We start from the raw sequence: 21568 nt of genomic DNA, 5'->3' as shown, positions 1-21568 counted from the left end.
ACACATATGCGAGTTACCTTTCTTATCGAAAGAAGTGTGGGGAGCAGGATGGTTAGACGTTTGCAGTTGTGAGGAAAATGAATACTTGGTGCCCATAGTGTGACATTTGCAGTGCATTCTAACTGAGAAAAAAATGAAGGGATCCATGCAAACTATCTTTTCCTGGATTCCCTCTTGTCACTAGTTCTCCAGAATGTCTGGGTTGATACAGTTCCCTGAGTGTCAACTGACCATATACACAAGTGTTGTAAGCCACTACCCTTGCAAAAGTCTACCCTTTTCTGCATTTCTTCCTTTCCAGTCATGTTTGAGGCTTTGAGCCTTTACTGTCATGTGCAATAGGCCTTTCCACTAATGTGGCGCACCGTTTGTTAATGGAAATTTGTGGAGATTCAGGGGAGTAGCATGTGTACTTGGCCAGACATGATAAAGTTTTCTGTTAGATAAATATTGGGGAAAATGTGTTTTAGCCATAGTTTGGCACATGAAGGGGACCCTGGGTAAGAAAAATTGATGGGACCAATGCAAGCCCATCCACCCCACACTATCATGGGTCTTTAATTTTCAGAAATGTCTGGAATCTTTAGGGTTCTTTGGGTGTTGGACGACCATTGGGCATTAATATTGCAGATATCCCCATTCCATAAAACACATAGTTTACCCTTTTCCAGCACCTCTGGCTTCCTTGACATTGATACAGTTTAGGGCCTTTTTTGTCCCATGCAACGGCTCCATCTACACCTTCGAGGTACTGTCCTTATTGGAAGATCTGTGTAAACACTGAATTGGAGGGGGTTGACATTGACTATCAATTTTCACAACAATACTCCTATCATATTGTAAGTGAGTTACCACAAAAATTACTTTTTGAAAAGACTCCTCACATTAACATTGCATCATGTGTAATCCAAGATTCACAGAGATAGGGATAATATCTACTGCTACACTCAGATTCCTGGGTCCATTTACAAAATGGAGAGTTTTCCTTGGTGCCCAATTTCTCTTCACTTTATATGTTTATTGCCAAGTGATGCATGGGCAGTACATATTGAAAAATCATGTAAATCCAAGGCTCGTGTCTAGGTTCTGGACATTGGGGATTTTTGGATAGTCTGCACAAGTTATATATTTCTGTGTCTACAAGTGTCTGCTATACGGACAGGTAGCTTACTTTCATAGATTGACCTTCCATACAAAACTTTACAGATTGGAACCTTGTCGGCAGTTTATTTTTTCCCATTTTTATTCACTGTTTTCTGATTAGTTACTTCTACATACATGTCCTTTACCTAATCCAGATATGTGTTTAGTTTGCAGAAATATATTGCATTCCTTGCTTACCCACAGGTTTCATACTTGTTTGCGCCACTATTTCCTATCAGAAGCCTCAAAAGTTGGAAATATTCACCACCAATTATAAAAGTACAGAAACAGTGATGACAAATATTTGGGTATTTTTACAATTCCAAGAATGTGAGAACATTTGGCATAGAAATATTTTGTGGAAAACAGGTGGGAAGGCATAATTGCAAACTGCATTGTGTTAAATAAAAAAAAGGGGGGACCAACAGCCGCTTACTACTCGAGAGGGTTAAATGCTCCAGAAATATCATAATTGGCCAAACTGCAAAATGCCCTTCTTTATTTGGTGATGGTTTGGATTACCCTTACTGCATCTTTCTACACTAATTATCTCTAAATCCTTCCAGAAGCAGCTTCTGGTCACTTTGTCAAATGTCTTTTCACCATGAATGGAAATAGTGAACTGAAGGAGCTGGATGGTTTGTACGGCTCCTACTGAAATCGTAATGGACGTTGGCAGGCCACAGGTGCAGAAGAGTCATGCTTTCTAACTTCTCATTGTTGGAAATCCCACCTCTGCCCTGCCTTGTATTTGGTAACCCAGGAGCCCATGCAGGTACCATGGATGAGGGAGGCTTCCTCCCTGCATCAAGACTTAAATAGAGGTCCGAATCCCATACATGATTTACAAATGCCAGTGCAGCTCTCTATGCATTATAATGGAGCCACTTCCTCAAACAGATTTTGGTTCTCAATTGTCCTGAGCTTTTGGAAAATAATCTGATTTCACTGCTTCTTTTGCCAGATTTCCTGTATCAACAGAGCAATATGGCTTTTCATCCTTGCCTTCCATTGATGTGTGGTAGCCTGAACCATGAGGTTCTGAGTTTTAGTATCCCAGGAGAGTCAGTTCAAAATAAAGGAATTGTTCTCTTGCTCAGGTAAATAATATAACATCAAGTCAACAGCTTTCAATTTTGGTACTGGAAAACGATTTGATGTCCTGTTCTCTGGGCAAAATTCTGTCCTTCTTGCCACATTTGCCAGCTCTGATATTCATGTGGTTTCAAGCTTGCCATTATTTACTGTGACAGGACAGGAACTTGAAAAAACATTTTCAGACCTAATGTGTCAGATGGTATCACTTTCCCTATATTCTTCAGGTCCAAAACCAGAATTCAAAAGTCATTCTTTCAAACATGACTTCTACATACTTCAAATTCAAGACGTTCAGTGATTGTAAATGAGTTACCTGGCAAATTGACAGCTTGGTGGCAGTCATGTATGTAAGCCGAAAGTGTAAGCTCTTGAAGTTATTTGCTGACGATACAGCTCTGCGGGTTCATCTTAACATTCTAGTCCTGCCAAGCTTCGTGAGCAAAGAAGTGATATTTTTTTATTGATTGTACTACAGGATATCGACCCCCAGAATTTTGTAGTACAAGAATATCGTGGACAGAATAAGGAGGGACAAAATATCAAACAGTAAGTATATATAGAAAAGTATAGATTTACCATTCCTAACTCCACATCTATGTACCATGACGATATATATATATATATATACATGTACTGTGTTGGTACGTATACATAGAGTTAGCTATAGAAAATCAAGACTCACTTGCCTGTCAACAGTTTTTTCCTCTCGATTTTCTGTCCTCAGTATTGTGTCCCATCGATATTCAGGGGGCACACCATTACTATCATTTATACTCCAATCCTTGGTGACATGCTGAAAGGACCTGCCACCATTTGAATGTTTGTATGACCCTTTTTAGGTCTCGCCTAGCGTTGCAGCGCGCATGCGTTGCTTGCTTTGCGAGGCATATTGTATATACTTTAGTGGGGAAGCTTTGCGTAAGCTCCGCCCACTCTCCGCCCATTTTTTTGTTTGGCTGCCATCCTAAATGCTGTTTTCTGATTGGTTTTTCCCTTGTTAGTCCCTCCTCCTAACGTCCATGACGTAATTTGTACACATCCGAGCTATTGGCCCCTTTACTCAACATTATTTGTTTCCCTGTGTCCCCACCCCATTTACGTAGTCCGTGATCTTTTGCCAAATCCACAACCCCCACTCCCGTTTGTGTCTTCTGTCACGCCCGCACTCACATTTACATCTCGCGTAAATGCAAGTCGTATTGAATTGCAAATGCTTGTTTTCAAGTAGTGCACAGTCATTTTGACTTGTACCGGAAAAGAAACCTCGGTTGCTCCGGAAGCAGCACGCCAGTGCAGCTCTGTTTACTTTCCTGTTCCCGCCCCCCCTCCCGATGTCCGCGTTCCTATTGTTCCCGCCCCCCTCCCGCTGTCCGTTGTCTGTCAGATTTAGCAGATTTCGGTGGCATCCCTGGTCGAGTTCCAGAGGCGGAGGGCCGGATGGCACCTCATAAGCATGTCGGCAACGGCTCGGGTCCCGGTTCTGGAGGTTTTAGCGGCGGGTCTTCCTCAGGCGGTATATCGGGCAGTGGGTCTGGGTGCTCCCCCGCAGTCGCTGCCTCTGCCACGGTGCAGCCGGTGAAGAATCCAAAGATTGAGCAGCTTATAACCGACAATGAAATATTCATTCAGGCCTTCGAGAGTGAGTGCAGTGAGCAATATTTTGCCATGAACGGGATCCGAGTCCAGGGGGTCTCTGGCAGGCCCAGGTTCCTCTGAGAACAGCAGTGGGCCCTGAGGGCTTCTTACATGGCGTGGATAGATATTTGACCTCTTGTGCGTGTTATTACATGCGTGTATGTGGGTGACAATTGTGTCCATAAATAAGCATATGTAATATTAAGGATGATGTTCGTACACTTATAACTTATCATGCGTGCCTCTGTGTATGACTGACTACCTCTATGACGTGAATATGCATCTGGGCGTGAGTATAGCATACTTTCCGGCTCTGCAAAGACCTGTATGCCCACTTCAAATGTGATACTGTAAAATATGTAAGCTATTTTTCATAAAAGCTTCATCTGTTTTCATATGTGTTCGTAAACATACTATTTGCAAAAAATCTAATCCACGATCAAGTTCTATGTTTGATATTTGTGGGGTAAAGATAAAGCTTCATGATATTACGATAAATGTGTAATTGATCAGCCTGTCCTATTACTGTTCTGAATTGTATAATCACTGTTTGTCAAAGAAGTTCCCAAAACCCCCCTTTTAAGAATTGTGAAATGCATATGTTACTGTGATATCGCATGTGTTCCGCAACACGCATGATTTGTAATTGATACAAATCACCTGAAACCTTTGATGCAGTTGCATCCTGTCTTCCTTTCTCTGTACACCGCCAACGACGTGATTAACGATAGAATGTCGGTTTGTTTAAAGTAGTAGATAGTGGGTGTCGGTGGATACCATGGCTCACTTGAATCTTGTCACTATTTAAATTTATTTTTTTTATTAGGTGGAACAGTCTAAGTTCCTGTAGTATTGCGTTCTTCATTACTGTATTTGTCTGCAGGGGTAAACCGGTGCCACAATGTTGACTTTTTTGCAGTGTACATGCAATACACCATCAACACTTAATGTTACTTCTAAAGTTGATCCCTGCTTTCGTCCATAACTTGTCGCATCGGAAGCTTCAAAGTGCCTTGTGCAGAAATGGCTGCATCTTGTCATTTCCGTTTAAGCTTCTGCTTTGCGAGGCATATTGTATATACTTTAGCGTACATCAAACTGTGATAGTAGGGCCCTGCTTTTACATTATAAACACCCTGGCATATTTGATCATTAATAAGACATACAGCCTCACCCTGCCATATTATGGCAGTAGTTCAGTTGGTATTTTAATTTTGACCCCGGCATGTAGATGAATAGGCTATTAACTGGGATAGTGACAGTAACAGACTTATATATCCTTAGCTCATATTTAATACTGCTGTCCAGTGTTGGTAGTTGGTATGCTGTTTAACATTTACAGTGATAATCTGGCTGATACAGTAGCTCTCTGTTACAATCCGTTGACAGTTGCACAGTGGGGGTACAGCTGCTGGGGAGCATATAAGCACCCAGACAAAAACTTGCTGCTCTAGTGTGGAACATGTTAAAGAACAGTATATGTTTCAGCACCCAGGCTAATGTGCTGCATACCTAAATACATATAAGATCCAAATGGCGAGACCGATAGGCATTGCCAATGCTTGTTCTGTACAGTGCACAAAGGATCGCCTTGTTTCCCAGACAGATGGTTTTAAATTCACAGTGCCCGCAATTCGGCAGCTGAGGCTTCCACAGCCTGCATTCCTGAATATTGTATGGATATATGTATAGAGCTTCATAATCATGTAGTTTGGACAGGTCGATTTTCAAAAGTTTTTGCCACACAAGATGCATCTGATTGACTAGTTCAGACATAATTTATAATCATAATGGTCCTTGATTAGATTGATGAGTAAATAGAAGAAATGTGCTGTAATCATGTAACTGCCCATTTCTACCTTTCTGCTGATAACGAGTAATGCAGTAATACCATATTACGGATATACATTAACTCTGGATTACTTCAGATTATTTCCTTGGGATTATCACCTGCAGAAGCAGGGCTTTAACTCCTCACATATAAGTGGAGAAAAATATGTGTAGTACAGCACGTTATTCTCCATTCATAGGCTAAACATCTAAAATCACATTTGTAGTAAAATGATTCCAGCAATGGGGTATTAACCTCTGAATTTACACACCACTGAAAATGAGGAATATCTGAGAGTCTTTCATGGGTGGGACATGCTGCAGGTTGTCTTTAAGACAAGACAGAGTTGGCTTTTCTGTGGCTCTAGCAGAGGCGGTCTTTGGTATGAATGGCAAAACAGAGCAGCTGTTTTGGAAGGAGAGCAGTACTGAAGCAGAACATCCATGCTCACCAAACATCATGGTGGGTTAGTGGACCTAGGGCCGCACCCTACCTAAAACCTAAGTAGGTGTTGATCCTACAGGGTTGGCAATCCAGTATGTTAATGCCTAGAGGTGTCATGACTGAGGCTGTTGTTAGCTAAAGCCAGTGGTACCTGTAAGGGGTGAGGGAGGGAATCCCTGTGGTAACACACAGACCCAGACTCATTTTGTTCACATGCTTCTTCCACCCACTTAAGAGTTGTCCAGAGCCTACTATCCAAAGGGTACTCTAAGGAGAAGTGGAATCTAGTGCTCAGAGTAGCTCAGCAAGAGATTCCCACATAATCCTAGGGGAGACACACTGAGGGGCTCACTTGAAGATTTTCTTCAGTATGGCTGCTTGTGCTGTGTGAGAAAGATGAGTGTATGAACAGCTGTTTAAATGTTTATTTAGAATGACTAGGATAATGTTCAAAGGAACTGAATGAGGCTATTTATCTTGAAAGAATAACTTCTGTCATGTGGAAACTATTGTTTCCGTTTACATGGGTTCACCATAATAAATCTCATGCTACTTGTGGAAAGAGAGGCTTTGTTTATTGCATGTTATTTGTTGTTAAAGTAAACTGGTGGCACACAGTGTAATGCAAGTAGATTCCCTACAGAGAGACATGGGAGAGTGCAGATATGCCAAACCTGGGATTTCATGCTTTAGGTTTAAACCCGTAAACACTGGGAAACACCTACCAAAAGGGAAATAGCCCTTTCAGTGTAAAGAGATAAACAGAACAAATGTCTCTACCCTCCCAGTATAGTTGAAGTAAACAAGTGATAGAGAATGTACAATTTTTCACTTCTTGGTGAAAGATCCACTACAATGTGGCTTCGACCATCTGGCAGCAGCAAGGAAGACCAATGTACGATTAATTTGCTTGCATTTGTTTAGTGAAGTGCTAAATGTTATTAGTTTTCCTTTTATTTAGGTTTTTGTGTGGTGTGGAGTACAAGTATAGGGTCTAGACAGTTAAGAAATATGATTAAACATTTATTGTACCTAATTAATGGCTTTGTGTATAATTTTGTGCCATTAAACTCATATTTAGATGTATGAATATGAGACTTTACGGAGAGCATCAATGACAAAAACGAATACTTTCATTAGTGAATTATTTTAACATCAACAACTGGTAAGGCGATGCCTTAATGTTTCGGGTAGTTCATTGTGATATTGAGGTAAAAGTTATTCATATTGTTTACATTTTATGTGATGGATATCAGCAGTTTGTCTTCCATATGTATCTGAACACTATATCAAGTACCTGCATATAGTGGCTGGGTGGAAGAGCTCTGAGGTGAAAAATGCAAATGCTTTAAAAGTCATCTTAACTTGTACAGACGGATGAGTGTTTTTATGTGGAATGGGAAAATAATCTGGAATTATACATATTGTTTCTTTTAAGATATAGGACATGAGAGCCCCATACCAATTATAGAATCCAGCATTAAAGAGGAGATGGAGACCTATCCCATGGCCTGTGTAAAGACAAAGAAAAAACAAAATGTCCACTGCCACTCAGGTAATACTTTTCTAATAATTTTTTTTAAATCATGGAAATGTGATGCCTAGTCAAGTTTCTCAGCTTTCATCATCCATCTTTCCCCCTCATGTGGTTACCTCCAGTGGCCCAGGAGTCACTTTGAAGGAATCTACGGCCAGCTGTACTAAGCAATCTTATGGTTTCAAATGCTCCAGCTTGGCATTTGAAACCATGAAAATGTTTTTTCAGATGTACTATTCCCATTTTAGGAGTCAGAAATGTTTTTCTGACTCCTAAAATGGGATCTGGAAGGGATGTGTTGCAGGTGGCTCTTTCGTATACCGATTCGGCATGCTTTGTATCAATGCCCCTTGCAACCTTAAAATCAGGATATGGCAGAGCATTTTCTGGCTGAAAATGGCATTCTGGAAAAACAGTATCAATAGTGACTGAGATTGTAGTGGTTCAAGGGTAAGTTACGCCTCAATTTGAAAGGTGGCAGTGCGATGAGTTGGAGGAGGGAGATAGTAGTTGAGGAATGTTCTTTTTGCCAATCATATAAGGGTTGTTTGGTGTATGGGTTTTGCAGATAATTTTTGGAGTATGATATGTTTTGTGAATGTCAAGGCCCACTTTTTATTGGCTTAATTCTATATTTTGTGGAAAGGAGTCAATGGACATTTAATGAATGAATTCCCTTATCGAACCTTATGTGGTGCCTTGTATATGGAATTATCATTAAGTGCTGGTGATAAAAGGGTAGGGAGATGTTCATTCCGCTGCGAGTTACGGTGGCCTGGGATATTGCATGAGAATAGGAAGGATGGGAGATCACCAAAACAAATACATTTTATACATGATTTGAATTTGGGGGTCGAATTTATAGTTTTGGCCATATTATGTCAGTGAGTATGCCGTGGGAGCAGATTTTGTTAATCCTGTGGCCAGCAGAGTCAATGAGAATTGAAATGTATTGAAAGAGTTCTCTTAACGAAAATGTGAAGTTAAATCATAAGTGAAATTCCTCTAAGGTTGGTCTGCAAAATAAGTTCAGAAGCAAGTAGAAGCATAAGTCTGAGAAAGGGTCGGAGAAGGAGTAGATTGCTTGGCGAGATGTAACTGAAGTTACTAGTTAAGATGTGAAGTCAGGAGGAAGTAACCAGTAGCCATTAGAACAATTGGAGTTGAACGTTTGTTTGACAGAGTGTTAACATGACACCTGTATGTTGAGTGCTGTTGGTTCAGAGTGAAGAAGTTCAATGCAGAAAATCAATTTGGGCCCGATTACGATGTCGGGCAGACAGCAACTGACTGTCGGTTGCATTCTTCTGATATCTGCCCCTGCGGTCCACGTGCCACATTACGTTACAGAGGCACCGTTCTCAAAGAGCCCGTCGGACTGTCGGGCTCAAGGAGCCCGTTGGAGTGTCGGAATGAATTATCATCTCATAATTAAGGCGGAGCCATCCTCGGCTCTGCTGTCGGGATTATGATGTCACTTTCCCACAGCCTTTCAATGTCGGCCTTTCCAACATGGAAAGGCTATCGGAAAGTGACTTTGGGGGCACTTAGTAGGGCCCCCAGGCACTCCGCTATGGGGCCTTTGGGGCACCTATGGTGCCCCTAAACATCCCTACACCGTGTGACAGGTACCTCATGGTGCCTGCCACACGGTGCAGTGATTTCAGGGATGTTTAAAAACATAAAACTTTCAATGTCAGCTTGTGCTGCAGGCTTTTTCCGCCTGCCTCTCCAGCTGCCATTGAAAAATGGATGATTCCAACTGCCAATAGAGCGTTCGCACCCAAATTCCGCAGGCGGAACTGCCGACCTATGGTCAGGTGATTCCTTTCCGCAACGATGTTGGTCGGACACAAGTTGGTCCGACATCGTAATGATGCCCATAGTGTTCTGAGAGCATTTCTAATAAGTAGAAAATAATGCTCAATTTAAACCTGTTAAGTTTAACCAGGCTTCAAATGACATGACCAGGCCAAAGTCTGCCTGCATTGATGTTCATTTTATAGTAATAGAAATAATTTTGTGTGTAAATTACTTGAATGAAATTTCTACCTGGATGTTTCTTTTCTGAGTCTTTTCATTTCAGAAAATAAGTTAAATGGAATTCATTTAATGGTGTGGTTTGCTTGCTGAGCTGAAATGTATGAATGTTGTTCCTCGAGAAGGAAGCCATATACAGAATGTTTCTGTATGTGCAGCAAATTCAATACTAGTTGTCTGAGTCTGCTCTAAGAATCATTCATCAGTTTACTTTCTATTGTTTTTATTTGTTCCACAAGTGTCATGTGGTTTCCTTCGTTTCCTATGTACTCCTTATTATAATTATGCATTAGAGTTGGAGTTCCTAAATGTTTCTTATTTGATGTATCATAATTTCATGAAAAGCTATTGGTTTATGTGTATGTAACTTTATTAGTACAGTCCTTTTATGTCGTATCTCACCATATTGAGAATGTGCTGCTTTCACTAGCTAAATCCTATAAACTGTTCCTTTTTGTGAGATGTGCTTAAGTTTTTACTTACTTCCTCAAAGACAAACTCCACGTCAGTTTGTCTGAACTTAGACTTTCTTTACCTTTCAGAGTGAGCAATCTCCGTTGTTCTCCTTGTTGATTTATACTTAGACTTGTTCTTCCTTTCTAGAAGGCAGACTCTACATTGGTCTGTCTGTTCTTGCATTCCGAACTGTGCACTCTGGGTTATTCTGTCTGTTGATTGATACTTCTGCTCTTCTTAATGTGTGAGCTGAGCAGATCCTTTGCTACTCCTCTTGCTGAACTAAACTTTGGTTCTTACTATTTACTTGCTTTGGAGGGGATGCCTTATGTTGAGCATCTCACATTTGTATTACTTGTATGCATAATCATTCTTGCATTCTGTAATAATTCTAAAATTTGAATACACTTTCATGATTTCGACTTTGAATTTAGTCCTGTGAAAGTTTATTTTATTTGCCCAGGGTCATTGTTTCGTGAGACTCACACAGTCCCAGGCCTGCGTCTCAACCCATGGGATTTGCTCCTTAAGAGTTGACAGTTTTGACATAGGTTGCCGCTCGTAGAGGAGTACTTGACCTGCGTTGCTTGCTGCCGACTGGAGCCCCGTAGGGCATTGACCTCACCTAACCTGTGTCCAGGGAGCCCCGTTGGGCATTGAAAGTTGATCGGGGAGCTGCTGTGGAGGAGGACGGGACTGCGAGGACCAGCAGGCTGTGCGTGTTCCATCCAGCACACCTGCCGCCTCTTCCCGTGACTCCGCCCCCTGCTGACCGCTGAAAACTCCTCGCGGCCCCCGCTTCGCGGGAGCCGCTCGTAGAGGAGTACTTGACCTGCGTTGCTTGCTGCCGACTGGAGCCCCGTAGGGCATTGACCTCACCTAACCTGTGTCCAGGGAGCCCCGTTGGGCATTGAAAGTTGATCGGGGAGCTGCTGTGGAGGAGGACGGGACTGCGAGGACCAGCAGGCTGTGCGTGTTCCATCCAGCACACCTGCCGCCTCTTCCCGTGACTCCGCCCCCTGCTGACCGCTGAAAACTCCTCGCGGCCCCCGCTTCGCGGGAGCCGCTCGTAGAGGAGTACTTGACCTGCGTTGCTTGCTGCCGACTGGAGCCCCGTAGGGCATTGACCTCACCTAACCTGTGTCCAGGGAGCCCCGTTGGGCATTGAAAGTTGATCGGGGAGCTGCTGTGGAGGAGGACGGGACTGCGAGGACCAGCAGGCTGTGCGTGTTCCATCCAGCACACCTGCCGCCTCTTCCCGTGACTCCGCCCCCTGCTGACCGCTGAAAACTCCTCGCGGCCCCCGCTTCGCGGGAGCCGCTCGTAGAGGAGTACTTGACCTGCGTTGCTTGCTGCCGACTGGAGCCCCGTAGGGCATTGACCTCACCTAACCTGTGTCCAGGGAGCCCCGTTGGGCATTGAAAGTTGATCGGGGAGCTGCTGTGGAGGAGGACGGGACTGCGAGGACCAGCAGGCTGTGCGTGTTCCATCCAGCACACCTGCCGCCTCTTCCCGTGACTCCGCCCCCTGCTGACCGCTGAAAACTCCTCGCGGCCCCCGCTTCGCGGGAGCCGCTCGTAGAGGAGTACTTGACCTGCGTTGCTTGCTGCCGACTGGAGCCCCGTAGGGCATTGACCTCACCTAACCTGTGTCCAGGGAGCCCCGTTGGGCATTGAAAGTTGATCGGGGAGCTGCTGTGGAGGAGGACGGGACTGCGAGGACCAGCAGGCTGTGCGTGTTCCATCCAGCACACCTGCCGCCTCTTCCCGTGACTCCGCCCCCTGCTGACCGCTGAAAACTCCTCGCGGCCCCCGCTTCGCGGGGCCGCTCTTAGAGGAGTACTTGACCTGCGTTGCTTGCTGCCGACTGGAGCCCCGTAGGGCATTGACCTCACCTAACCTGTGTCCAGGGAGCCCCGTTGGGCATTGAAAGTTGATCGGGGAGCTGCTGTGGAGGAGGACGGGACTGCGAGGACCAGCAGGCTGTGCGTGTTCCATCCAGCACACCTGCCGCCTCTTCCCGTGACTCCGCCCCCTGCTGACCGCTGAAAACTCCTCGCAGCCCCCGCTTCGCGGGAGCCGCTCGTAGAGGAGTACTTGACCTGCGTTGCTTGCTGCCGACTGGAGCCCCGTAGGGCATTGACCTCACCTAACCTGTGTCCAGGGAGCCCCGTTGGGCATTGAAAGTTGATCGGGGAGCTGCTGTGGAGGAGGACGGGACTGCGAGGACCAGCAGGCTGTGCGTGTTCCATCCAGCACACCTGCCGCCTCTTCCCGTGACTCCGCCCCCTGCTGACCGCTGAAAACTCCTCGCGGCCCCCGCTTCGCGGGGCCGCTCGTAGAGGAGTACTTGACCTGCGTTGCTTGCTGCCGACTGGAGCCCCGTAGGGCATTGACCTCACCTAACCTGTGTCCAGGGAGCCCCGTTTGGCATTGAAAGTTGATCGGGGATCTGCTGTGGAGGAGGACGGGACTGCGAGGACCAGCAGGCTGTGCGTGTTCCATCCAGCACACCTGCCGCCTCTTCCCGTGACTCCGCCCCCTCTATCAACAGCCAGTATAATACCTGAAGGTATTACGCGTCAGCGGGACGCGTTTGCGGGACATCACCCGGGACAAAGCCCGGACTAAGGGCGGACCCTCTGAGACCCTCCGAGGCCGATCGAGGCTGGGCTGGGCCAGGAGTGACTCTGCAGAATCGTGGTAATTGGGAGTTTCTCTTTTAAACATTGCCATGGCTTCTAGTGAGATTGTTATGCCTGGGGAGAAACCAAGGCCAGTGGTAAATGGCCCCCTTGACAGTTATTTTAAAAAACCTATCGTAACGGATAAGGAGCTGGACACTACCCTGGAGGAGCGCAGACTAGAACGTCGTCGCTCTATTGAAAACATGAAACGTAGAGCTCCAGAGGTTGTTTCCCCAAACATTCCTGTTGTCGAGAGTGGTAGTAATTGTGTAAACGACACCCCCCTCTCGCAAGAGGGTGTTCCGCTATTGTTACGTGACTGTTCGCCCACAAACTGTGTCCCTAGTGTTCAGGTTATCAGCGATTCTCTCCCCCCACATGCCATAAGTCATTCTAAACTTTTTAATACGCGGCTTGTGGGACGGGGGGTAGGAAAAAAGGCTAAGAATCCGAACAAGGGGATTATTCATGGCCCTCCTCCCAGGAAAAAAAGGCGTAGGGTGGGGGTGACCAATGGCCCCAGAACACAGCATTCAGAATTTGGCCACCATCTTTCTAAAGGGTCTGTTTCTGGGTTATTAATTGGGCCAGATCATAGCCAGACGGCGGCCACTAGTACCTGTCCAACGGCTGGGAACCCTGTTGTGACCCCCCCAGAGCCTGCTCTATCAGCTGAAGTTATCCCACAGGTGCCCATTCCCATAGATTTTTTACCCCAACTGGGGGACATGATTAGCATTCTCCTTTTACCAATTACTGACACCTTAAGGAAGCTGGAGCATAGGCTAGCGAACATCGAATCTACAATGAGAAATATGGCCGTTGTAGGTAAGGTTACAACGGATGGTACTAGTAAACAGGCTGGAGCTCCCCTTATAAATCCACCCAGGGAACCTCCTGATCTCAGTAGGAATGTAGTGCAGACTGTGGGCCACCTAACTACGGATCAGGGCAGAAATGAAACTTTGTTGCCGAAGGAACATTTAGTTAGCAAGCCCGTTATGGATTTGGTGGAGGAAGCCAGTATTGCCCCAGAAGGGAGCACTGTCCAGGCGCAGGGTAACCCTAGGTGGGAGGGGGTTCCTGGGATTCATGGTCTTCGGGTTGATTTACCCCCAGAAGCTGCACCCTTAGTGGTGGTGTTGACTGGGGTTCCTGTTTTAACTGTTAATAAAAGTGAGGATTATGCCCAGCTTAAAAACAAAACTATCCACTGGCTAAGAACATATAGACCCATAAACAGGAAAGTAAATGGTGAGATATTACATGTTAGACGTCTCCCATGGCTTGGTGGAAGGAATAAAGACGTCGATGGAGATATAGTTCTGATTAATTTCAGAGACCCAGAAGCGGTAGCTCTTATATTGAACTGGCCCCTGGGCAATGGTAATAGCCAAATTCGCCCTCGATCTTTGACCTATGTCTATCCCAGGTCTTTGGTTTTCCCCACATTCTATGTAAGGAAAAATCGTTCAGTTTACGCAAATGACCCCACTGCCCTTTATGCACCAAATCAGCGAATCGATCACCAAGGTTGGAACACGGTTCCCTTTAGTGGCCACAGGAATAACAACATTCGGAGAATGGAGCACCTGAGGCCTTTTACACCTTTAGAATTAGGGAACAGGTTTGATGTTTTTTCCAGCATTGATGATTGTGATTGAAAATTACAGTCTGGGCAGGGTAGGCGGGAGAGTCCAATTGGAGGTGGAGTTGCGGGGAACGTTACTGTGTTACCCAATGTGGTTGATGACCCCCAAAGTAGTGATGTGCTTCTCCAGGATGCAGAAAACACTACTTTAAGAATTCCTAATGTGATAGATACCACCACATGTACTGCCGAAAAAAGTATGTTAAATCCAATAATATTATCGGCCACAATAGATACCAACCCATCCCAAGTAGCCTTAGAAGAGAACCTAAGGGCTATTACGTGGAATATAGCTGGGCTAGCCTCTAAGGTAAACACCCCCATATGGGCTGATTTTATTAAACAAGGTTTTGATATTATTTGCCTGCAAGAAACTTGGGATAGGGCCGAAGTACATGTTGAGGGCTATACTTCTTTTAACGTGCAGGCTGTGGCATCCCAAGCTGGTCGAGCCAAGGGTGGACTCGTGACCCTGATATCCACTGCACTGACTGAGTTCTGTGTTAGTGATCATGTAGTTCTAGGCGAATATGCCTCGGTTCTGCGTATGGTCCATAGCGGATGCAGAGACTTAATAATAGTGAACTTTTATAACAACATTGCTGGGCACAAACAGGGAAAGTTTATTTCTGATATAGAGCAGGCCATTGATGCCTTTTTATTGAGTACACCCAAACCTGCTGCCATCATATGGGTGGGAGATTTTAACATTAAATCATGTACCTATGCACTCAAGGGGGCTTGTGGCCATAGGGAGGAGTACTCGGGAAGGGAAACAACATGTGTATATAATCATTTCCCGCATAACAACTATGGTAGTGCTCTGAATAACCTATTGGCCAAATATGACCTGGACCTCCTTGAATGTAATAAGAACAAAAACAACGTTAGATGTCCAACATTCCATGGGAGGAACAGTCAAACATTTATTGATCATATTATGATATCTTGCTCTGTAGCTTATATTAATGTTTGGGTGATTGAACAAACGGTCAGTGATCACAACAGTGTAACCGTTGAACTATTGGGTTGGGGAATCAAAAGGAATACCTTTGGTCAACCAATTCAGGACATTGTTGCAGTAAGACCGAATGGGATGAGAGTGAAATGGACAAAAGTTGACCCCATTAAACTTGTTGCCAATGTGATCACAAACTGTTGTGGGGAGGTCGAATATTGCTTATTGCTGGACCCATGCCCACGAATTCTGTTATCCAAATTCCTAACTATTACCAAAACCATTGAGAAATCCCTGACACACAAACCTCGGAAATCAAGGAAAGTTAAGGCGGCGTGGTTTGATGACCATTGTGCGCAGTCTTTAAAAAGGTTAAAAACTTCACTTGATGCAATACCAAGAGACGTTTGTAAGATCAGGGAAGAGCGTCATAATTATAAAACTGCACTTTCCATTAGGAAGAAGGAATTGCAGGATGCGGCATGGGAAAAATTAGACCAGGCTGCAGATACTAAAGATCATAAACTTTTTTGGGACACCATAAATAGTCCATTCTTGAAGAATGACAATGTCCCTGAACTAACCTCGCATGTCAGTTGTCAGGCCTGGATAGCTCACTTTACTGGGATTTTTAATTCTGATTTTACTACCGTTTTTAATTCTAATGTTTTAACTGATACTCCAACCTGTTTTAAATGGGAGAAACTATTGTTCTCGGTGACACTAAGCGAGGTGATTGTGGCAATTGAAAAGAGTAAGGGGGGGAAAGCCCCGGGCCCAGATGGGGTCCCCGTGGACTTTTTTAAATCTGAGATTGTTCTATGGGCCCCCATTTTAACCCGTTATTTTAATGCTGCAATCGAGGACGAGTTACCAACCTCATGGGGTCAATCCATCTTAGTACCACTTTTTAAAAAGGGTTCCAGGGCTGAAGCACGAAATTATCGCCCAATTTCACTTTTAGACTCGTCGTTAAAGATTTTGAGTCGTATACTTCTGGTGAGACTAGAGACCTGGGCTGAGGACAATAATGTTCTTTCGCCTATTCAGTTTGGGTTCCGAAGGGGTTTAGGAACTATGGAGCAGTGCGTGAACCTTGAACTTATCATCGGCAAGTACACTAAAGCCAAGGAGGGGAATTTGTTTATGTGCTTTGCCGATTTAAGTTCTGCTTTTGATTTAGTGGAACACGCACTGCTCTGGCCAGTACTACTTGACATTGGCGCACCACCTGAAATCATCCACCTCTTGGCTAGAATGTATGGTAATCTTTCAAGTAAGGTTAGATTCGGAACAAATGGTGAATGCACCCCCCTTTTTAAAATTGGTAGAGGGATCCGACAAGGGTGTGTGCTTGCTCCCCTTTTATTCTCCCTTTTTATAAATCAGGTTGATCAATTTTTACAAGAATCTTATGCTGATGCTCCCATCATCAATGGAAAGCAAATACCCGTCCTACTATATGCGGACGACGCGGTCCTGATCTCCAGGACCGCGAATGGGTTGCAAAAGTTAATTAAGAAATTTCATATTTTTATTCAGGGCAGAAAGCTTAAAATTAACAAGGGTAAGACTATGACTATGACTTGTGGTAAGAAAATAAAGAAAAACAAGTCATTCTTTTTAGATGGGGATAAACTTGAGGCAGTCCGACATTTTTGCTATTTAGGTATCACCTTTTCAGGTGATGGGAGATGGGTAAACGAGCAATCCTGTGTTGGTATGAAGATGACCAGAAATACAAATTGCATCTTCAGATTCGCCTCGAAATTGGGGGGTCGTAGAATCCGTGAGATGATTTCTATCTATAATTCAAGGTGCATGTCCTCTGCTTTGTATGGAGCAGGGATATGGGGATATAATCGTCAGATTGCTCTGTCCATCCAGCAAGAGGAAAACAAGTACCTGAAACGACTATTATGCCTCCCCGCTTCTGCCTCAAATGAGATTACCCACAGAGAGCTAGGCATAAATCATGCCGCAGATCTGATTGCATTGCGTCCCTTGTCCCTATGGCGGTCCATATGGGCCAAAGAAGAAACTAGGTTTACCCAGGAAGTAATTTTGGACTGTATCCAACTAGATCGTCATTCGAAAATTCCCTGGTTAGAACATATTCACTCCTGGTATAAGATTCTCTTTGGCCAGGATATTTTTAAAGATATTTTAACAACATCGGTTTTAACAAAGCGTAACCTTAAAACCATTTACTTGGACCATGCAAAAGGGACCAGAACGAAGGAGTATGCAATGCAAAGTACGTTCAAGTTATATTTGGAGTACAATCTTAGTACAAGATTCCCACCTTATCTTACATTTGTTAGTATTAATTCTCATCGCTTCGTTCTAGCACGCCTGAGGTTGGGAATAGTCCACCATCTGGTGGCTTTCCCAACCGTAAAAAAACCCGGGTCATGTCTGTGCCCATGCGACGGGAAATCAAAACAGAGCATCTGCCACTTTTTACTTTTTTGTAATTTTTATACTGGTTTTAGGAAGTTTTATTTGAAGCAACTATTTTTAGAATATAAGATATACAATACAAGAGCCGCAATACAATTGTTGTTTGATTTGGCTTCCCCGAATGTGTGCTATCGCGTGGCCACCTACATTTTAAAGTGCACCTGGCACAGGAAATCAATTATTATATGATCCCCTCGTTCCGTTATCCCCGCTCACCCGTTGGCTATGACTATCGGTGATTTACTGTTAAGTTACATTGTTTGTTGTATATTTATTTCTGTACTGGCATTTGCACAAACTTTCATTACAAACAAATTGCTGCTAAAATGTCTAAACTGAATTAACTCCCGCCTTAACAACTATTATTAAAATGTATTTAATGATTAAATTTAACTCTACACACAAAGTGATATACTTTATTGATTTAACAATATTGGCATGGATAGTGATGTAATTTTAAATGTTTTTGTATTTAATTTGCATAAATTTGATTCTTTACTGTTTTGATGTATGTTGCTATATGGTTGTACTTGTACATACCGAATAAAGCATTTTGAATTGAATTGACATAGGATAGTGTTCCTTTAGGGCAGTGGTCTTCAAACCTTTTGATGCCAAGACCCCCCATCAACATTTTTTAGGCATAAGGACCCAACAAAAATTTCTAAAACCTGGTACTCTGTATCATTGACAACCATAAATGTTTACCAGAGAAACGGTCAATCTGTGGTTGCACCTCCTTTATACCAGTTTAACACCCAAATATAGCAATAAGCAACAAAGAGGTGACCAGCACAGCTCTACAAATGGCCTTCTACTAAGCTTCAACACCTGTTGCTGCTTTTTATTAACTTTTGAACCTTTTGAATAAATACGTTTTTTTTGGTTAAAATCAGCAGATTATGTGGCAGATAATGGATTATATGGCAAATGCGACAAATCTATAATCATGCTAAAATCTCTGCGGCCTCACAATCTCATAATTCCAGTGGCCCTTGGTATAATAGCTGTAATGCATGGTCTGCAACTTTATTGCACGGCATTAGAGGAAAAGCATATTATATTTCATGGGATACTGACAGCTTGGCATTTACAGCTGCATGTAACTGGATGTGGCTGAACATCATTCATCATATTTAAAACATACATATATTTTTTAGGTCTTTCACCATCCGGTAGCTACATATAAAATAACAGGCAGCTTCAATGAATAATAGATACATTTTAAAAAATTGTTACTCAGTGGGAAATGCCTTTATTTTATACTTGCATTGCACACAGTATAAGACAGACTGCTACAAAATGCGCAAAATGTTTTATGATAAAATGGTGCTTCCAAAATATATGGGCAGCTTTCAAAATATAGGGGCTTATTTATAAGCCCCTTGCGCTGAATAATTTTTTATGACGCTCTGGTTGCGCAGACCCATAATTATGAGGCCATGCAAAGTCATTTTGTGTGGCATTTCATGGACACCTACATATGGTGTAAGGCAACGCTGCGCAAGTTGATGTGTTGCCTTACACTGCGTCAGGGAGGTGGGGGCGTTCCATGGGCGTTGCGGTGGGTTTTTCCATGGGTTTTGACACATTCCCAGATTTACAAGCATCTGTAAACCTGAGGATGCGTCAAAACTGTAAGCTGCCCCCGGAGATGCGTAATGAGGAGAAATATCTATTTCTCCTCAATTGTTTCCTCTTTCTTTGTGTGGCACACGCTGAAAGGCAAAAACAATCCTGCAAACAATGCAGACACCCTTGCACCACGGTGCAAGGCTGCCTGCATTGGCGCTAGGCACCAAATTGTGTGCAGCCAGAAAGGAAAGGAATGCACTGTATTTCATAAATACAGTCCAATCCTGCCCTTTTGAATTGGCATAGGGCAGCGCAGCAAAAATACTTGCGGAGCTGCCCTACACCATTTCATTGTAAATGAGGCCCATAGATGTTAGTAATATCTAGACCCTATGTAATGCATTTTTTTTTTTTAAGATAACTGTCCCTTCAACACATTCTCAGGGATAGTAAAAGCTATCTAAATACAATGACAATTAAAAGCAAGCACTTCACAGCTCAGTTAACTCTGTGCACCACCACTTAAAAAGTTTCAAGTGATTCAATAAATGAACTTCAACAGCACTCTCCTTTCCTGAAAAATCAAAGCCAGGCAGACAGTTAAACACACCTTTCTGCCAGTGTACTGCTGGCCTGAAAGAAATGCAAATGTGCACAACGAATTAATCTGCAAATGTAAAGGATTTGCAGATTAACTCGTTGTGCACATTTGCATTTCTTTCAGGCCAACAGTACACTGGCAGAAAGGTGAGTTTAACTGTCTGCCTGGTTTCTGTTTCCCAGCATGACAGAGTCCCTGAATACCGCTCCAGGGAAGGCATTTTAACGACCCTGTCTGGAACGTTTTCTTTTAGCAAAGGAAGAGCGCGACCCCCTTCCCATGACTCCACGGCCCCCCTGGGGGTCGCGCCCCACAGATTGAAGACCTCTGCTTTAGGGGCTAGAGCCTTTTTTGGGACCCTTTAAGCATAGTGTTTGTTTAGAGACCAGTTCTCATGATGATTAAGAATGGTGGTGTTTGGTTCCAGCAGTGTGTGTGGGGTAGGTTGTATAAAATTGCTTTGAGGGTGCGATTGTAGATAAGATGTCAATGAATGAGGTTTTCATTTGATTTAAATCTTTGAATTTGTAAGACACAGTCTACTGTGAATTCAGTCTGTTCCAAGCGGGAGAGATATCTGTCTTTACATGTTTTTGTAACAGCCATGTCTTTTTAGTTGTTTTTTACTTGAAAAGAAAAATGGGGCGTGTTTGGGGAAGCAAGAGTTTAAAAAGCTCAAACTGTCTATCAGTCTATCTACACAAATGATGATGGTATATCTTAGGAGATAAGTTTTCAGGGAGTCAAAAACAAAGTAGGCCACATATGTGCTCAACCTTTCTTCCTCTTATGTATGTGCCTTGCACTAAATGCACTTAAACATCAGGCATATGACTTTAAAAGCTGGAATTATTTTCATTGCAAACAAATAAAAGCCATTAATGTAAATCAACTTTGCTGCATGCACCCAAATGTGGGCTGTCTGCCATGCTCAAACACCAGTTCGCCAATATGTCGAAACTAGGAGTTATCAAGAGAACAAAAATGGGTGACGCAAGTTATGATGGGGTGTGCTCAGTGAACCAGAACAATTTCCATTTCTCAGTTTTTAGTGTGGGTGGGTGTGTGTGTGTATGTTTGTGTGTGTGTGTGTGTGTATGTATGTATGTATATATATATATTTTTTTTTTTCAATGAAAAAAACAAAGGTTAAGTATAGGTTATAGTTAGGAAACCTTTAGGTATTCTTTCTATACAAACCCAACTTAAACTAGACAAACTTAAAAAATTCTGAAGTTATATTTATAACTTAAATTCATAATTCACGCGCCACCTTCAAATTACTATGTTGTGCTCCTCCTTACAGTTGTCACCTCACTCTCCACACTACTATAACTATAACACATGTCTTCTCTATGAACTGATAATAAATTGCATAACGTATAGCACATGAAATCATAGCAGAACTTATGACATCTTGAATTACATAATTTGTGAGAACATTGTGCAT

The 21568-nt window shown here is 43.4% G+C and overlaps 1 protein-coding gene across 2 annotated transcripts in view; it reads left to right on the top strand.

The window, feature by feature from the left end:
• LOC146861853 (uncharacterized) overlaps positions 1 to 21568 on the top strand; it is a 106935-nt gene that overhangs the window by 28997 nt on the left and 56370 nt on the right. For both annotated transcript variants that reach the window (XM_085641031.1, XM_085641032.1), the window contains exon 4: positions 7590 to 7706. In XM_085641031.1, the coding sequence (XP_085497157.1) occupies positions 7590 to 7706 (117 nt within the window). The remainder of the gene's footprint in view (positions 1 to 7589; positions 7707 to 21568) is intronic.

The sequence above is a fragment of the Triturus cristatus genome, chromosome 2_2 (assembly GCF_964204655.1).
Source record: "Triturus cristatus chromosome 2_2, aTriCri1.1, whole genome shotgun sequence".
NCBI lineage: Eukaryota > Metazoa > Chordata > Amphibia > Caudata > Salamandridae > Triturus > Triturus cristatus.
This window is presented reverse-complemented; position numbering and strand designations above follow the sequence as displayed.